The 3,654-nt window shown below is 41.5% G+C and overlaps 1 protein-coding gene across 1 annotated transcript; it reads left to right on the forward strand.

The window, feature by feature from the left end:
• The first annotated feature begins 221 nt into the window (after positions 1-221).
• Positions 222-2,265, forward strand: LOC146581643 (zinc finger MYM-type protein 1-like). The gene has a single exon (XM_085246969.1). The coding sequence runs from the start codon at positions 602-604 to the stop codon at positions 2,132-2,134; it is 1,533 nt and encodes a 510-aa protein (XP_085103095.1). The 5' UTR covers positions 222-601; the 3' UTR covers positions 2,135-2,265.
• Positions 2,266-3,654: the final 1,389 nt, after the last annotated feature.

Raw genomic sequence — 3,654 nt, forward strand, 5'->3', positions numbered from 1 at the left:
AAATTTAAAAACTGTACTTTTGAGTTAAAATATATATTTATAATTTTAATAAATGACAAATTAAAAAGGCATGAACATTTTTTTGTATCAAAAAAATATCGAACCGTGACACCAAAGTATCGAACCGAACCGAACCGTGAATTTTGTGTATCGTTGCACCCCTAATATATATATATATATATATATATATCAGTGGCGGCTGGCCCATAGGGGGCGCTCGGGCTCCGCCCCCCCAAATGTGGAGGAGTAAAAATATATATTTTTAAAAAATTCATCAATGATAGTTTTACTATGTGTGTGCCCATATACAGCCAGGCGTATTTTAACATTTTCACCAGCTGACTCATTAAAGTTCAACCAACAAACGGTGTTTTTCTTCTTCTGGGGCGCTCGTCAAAGCGCCCTTGATATGCAGCGAAATAGCCTATCATTAAATGGTTGCCAGGGGAAAATAATAAATATTTGACCTATCAGCGTCGCTGAATTAAATGGTTTGGGGGCGCTTAAAATTGCGCCCCTGCAGAAAACGCGCGAAGATTTGCTGTTCTAGAATTTTACCTCAGTCAGTAGCCTAAGTGAGCTATAAGGTCAGAGAGAGACGATGGCAGCGGTATTGTTAACGGTTGAGGCACAGCCTCCCCCAAATTCGGTTAGATCGCTTCTAACCTACCCTTTTGCCAGAAGGACAATGGCAGAAAAACTGCAAGTTAAAGAGTTGGGACCTGACAAGCCCGAAATTCAACTAACCCAGGCAACGAAGGAGAAGTCAAAAGCATACAACAGGACTTTTTGTCGGAGTTGGTTCCAGCGCAAGTCGTGGCTGACAGGCTGTGGAACAGCTAATGCACTTTTTTGTTTCCCGTGCATACTGTTCAAAAGTGACAAGTGTGATTTGACGTGGACACAATCTGGACAAACCGACTTAAAGCACCTCTCCGAACGAATCAAGAAACATGAAAGCTCACGAGTTCATATGGACAACAGTGTAAAGCTAGCTGTGCTAGGGAAAACTAGCATAGCGGCGCAGCTAGATGATGGACATCGGATTGCTTTAAGAAGGCACAACGAAGAGGTAGATAAAAACCGTCATATTTTATCTAAAATCATCGATTGTATTAAGTTTTGTGGTGCTTTTGAGCTAGCAATGCGGGGACATGATGAAAGTGATTCCTCAGACAATCCAGGGATTTTTAGAGGTTTAGTCGACTTGATGGCATCAATTGATCACGACTTGAGGCAACACCTTGAAAATGCTACTGTATTTAAAGGCACCTCGAAAACAGTCCAGAACGAGATCCTGGATTGCATGTTGGCAGTTCTGAGAGAAAGGATCGTGGAAGAAGTAAAGGCAGCGAAGTTTTTAGCCATTCAAGCTGATGAAACCACTGACATTTCTACACACTGTCAGTTAGTCATGGTGCTAAGATACATTGACCAACGAAACCGTATTCAAGAGCGTTTTTTTGAATTCATCAAGCTACCCAATGCTTGTGCAGATGCAATAGCCAGTGCCTTATCGGAGAGGCTGCGCTTCATCCTCCCCCAGGGACAAGAGAGAAAGTTGATCGCCCAGGCCTACGATGGGGCCGCTGTAATGAGGGGTACCACTGGAGGAGTGCAGCGTAAGATACAGGACATTTATGCTAACGCTCACTACGTACATTGTTATGCCCATCAGTTAAACCTGGTAATGCAACAAGCAACCTCCCACATCCCTCAAATCAGTCACTTTTTTTCCGACATAGCAGGATTCGCTTCTTTTTTTACTAAATCGAGCAAGAGGACTGCAGTGCTTGACGAGGTGGTGGCGCACCGACTTCCAAGTGCATCGGCAACCCGTTGGAACTTCAACAGTCGTGCTGTGAATACAGTGTATGAACATAAAGACGATCTGGTGAGGTGTTTTCAGACCATCCGTAACAGTGAAGGATTTGATGCCCCTACAAAGAGAGATGCCGGTGGTTTCGTGAGAATGCTGGAAGACGAAGCTTTCTGTTTTTTCCTGGCCTTGTTTCACAAGATAATGCCACATGTAGACATGCTGTATAACCACCTACAGAAGAGAAACATCGATTCTGTCACCATCGCAGGGATCACCCAGACATTCATCAGCCGCATGCAGGCTATCAGGTAGGCATAAAAGCATAAATATGTAACCTAGAATAAATGTTAATTATCTATGCATAGATTCTATCAAATTCTCTGCATATATTCTGTGTTCTGTGACTTAAATGTTTAATGGAATTCAGATAATTTTGATTTATATCAGCCTTTGAAGTAATTTTATGAAAAATATTTGATTAAGAGGGTCTTGGGTCGATTTGTGGCTATTTTCAAATTTCGATTACATGCCATTTGCACAGTGTTGAATGGAATATAGCGAAAGTCTGCAAAAAAAAGTTTGGTCACATTTACTGTTAAAATTTCAGTATGACTTCCGGAAATTAGCTTCAGTGGCTAAGCTAGCGATAAACTTACGCTATTAATCCTAGGGTCGATTTGTGCCCCATTGAAACCCTTTATAAACGCTATTTTTCACTGCAGGATTTATACCGTTAACATCTGGGTGATGGCTTAGGTTTCGTTTTTGTTTTGGAGAAGAGGCCTTAGAATTGTAATTTTTTTATTTGTCCACCGGGTGGTGCCCTTGCTCCACATTTGACCCGGGGCTGGAAAACAGCGGGCTGCTTAAAGAGACCTGCGGGAAATGACGCCTCTTTTCCGGCGTGCTGCAGCGGCTTCGCCCGCTGATCGTGCGGGAGCATTTTTGGGTCCCTAGGACCATGAGAGGGTGCTCTTTTTTTTTTAGTCAACAGGAAATGACGTATTTGTTGTCACGTGGTATCGGACGTGTGGGCTGGAAAAAGCAGTCCCCGGTGATCGTGCCCCGGTGATCGTCGCGACTTAGCCCGGCAACATGCACTTATTTCGGCCTAGAGGAGGAGCATTTGCCGCCTGGAGACCATTTTCTGGTCCTGAAAAAAAAAATAAAAGGCGATCGAAATGACTGTTTGTGCCAATCTTTAGTCCATCTAAAGGCCTAATTATAATAACAATCAAATATTACTTCAAATGTTTTTTTGGGAAAATATTTAGTTTTTTAGTTTTTTTTTTAGTTTTTTTGTAATTTAAAGGGTTAAAACAACGAAAATATAATTAAAACTTTATATGAATATTTCAGGGAGAAGTAGGTCTAAAAGATTGGCTAATTTAAAGTGGAAAAAAATATTAATATATAAATTTTTTATAGCGCTTTTTTGGGCGTGGTCGATTTGTGGCTCTAAGACCAATAGTGTATGCATTTTTCTAGGACCCTCCAGGGGTTAAGTATATTTGATGAAGTATATTCCCAGTAATGATTTGATGTAGCCTATACCATAGGCTATTTCCTGAAATTATGGCCAGGGCCTTTATTTACTTGCACTGGTTTTCCCCCAGCCATTAAACCAGGTCCGGTTATTAATTAAATCCGGTAATTCCCGGTAATTAGAACACAACCTTTGTTTGGTTTGTGTTTGGTTAATATATCCCTATTCAGTTTTCAGAAGCCATTAATGAAACTTATGTATTGGATCAGGGAGGCACTTCCTAATCTGGTTGTGGATGAGGAGTACAGGGGACCTGTTCAAGACCCACCCACAAAGAGACGGAGAA

This window comes from Mchenga conophoros, linkage group LG2 (genome assembly GCF_057382185.1).
Source record: "Mchenga conophoros isolate Kocher_MC1m ecotype Shallow Benthic linkage group LG2, M_conophoros_male_GT1.1, whole genome shotgun sequence".
Classification (NCBI taxonomy): domain Eukaryota; kingdom Metazoa; phylum Chordata; class Actinopteri; order Cichliformes; family Cichlidae; genus Mchenga; species Mchenga conophoros.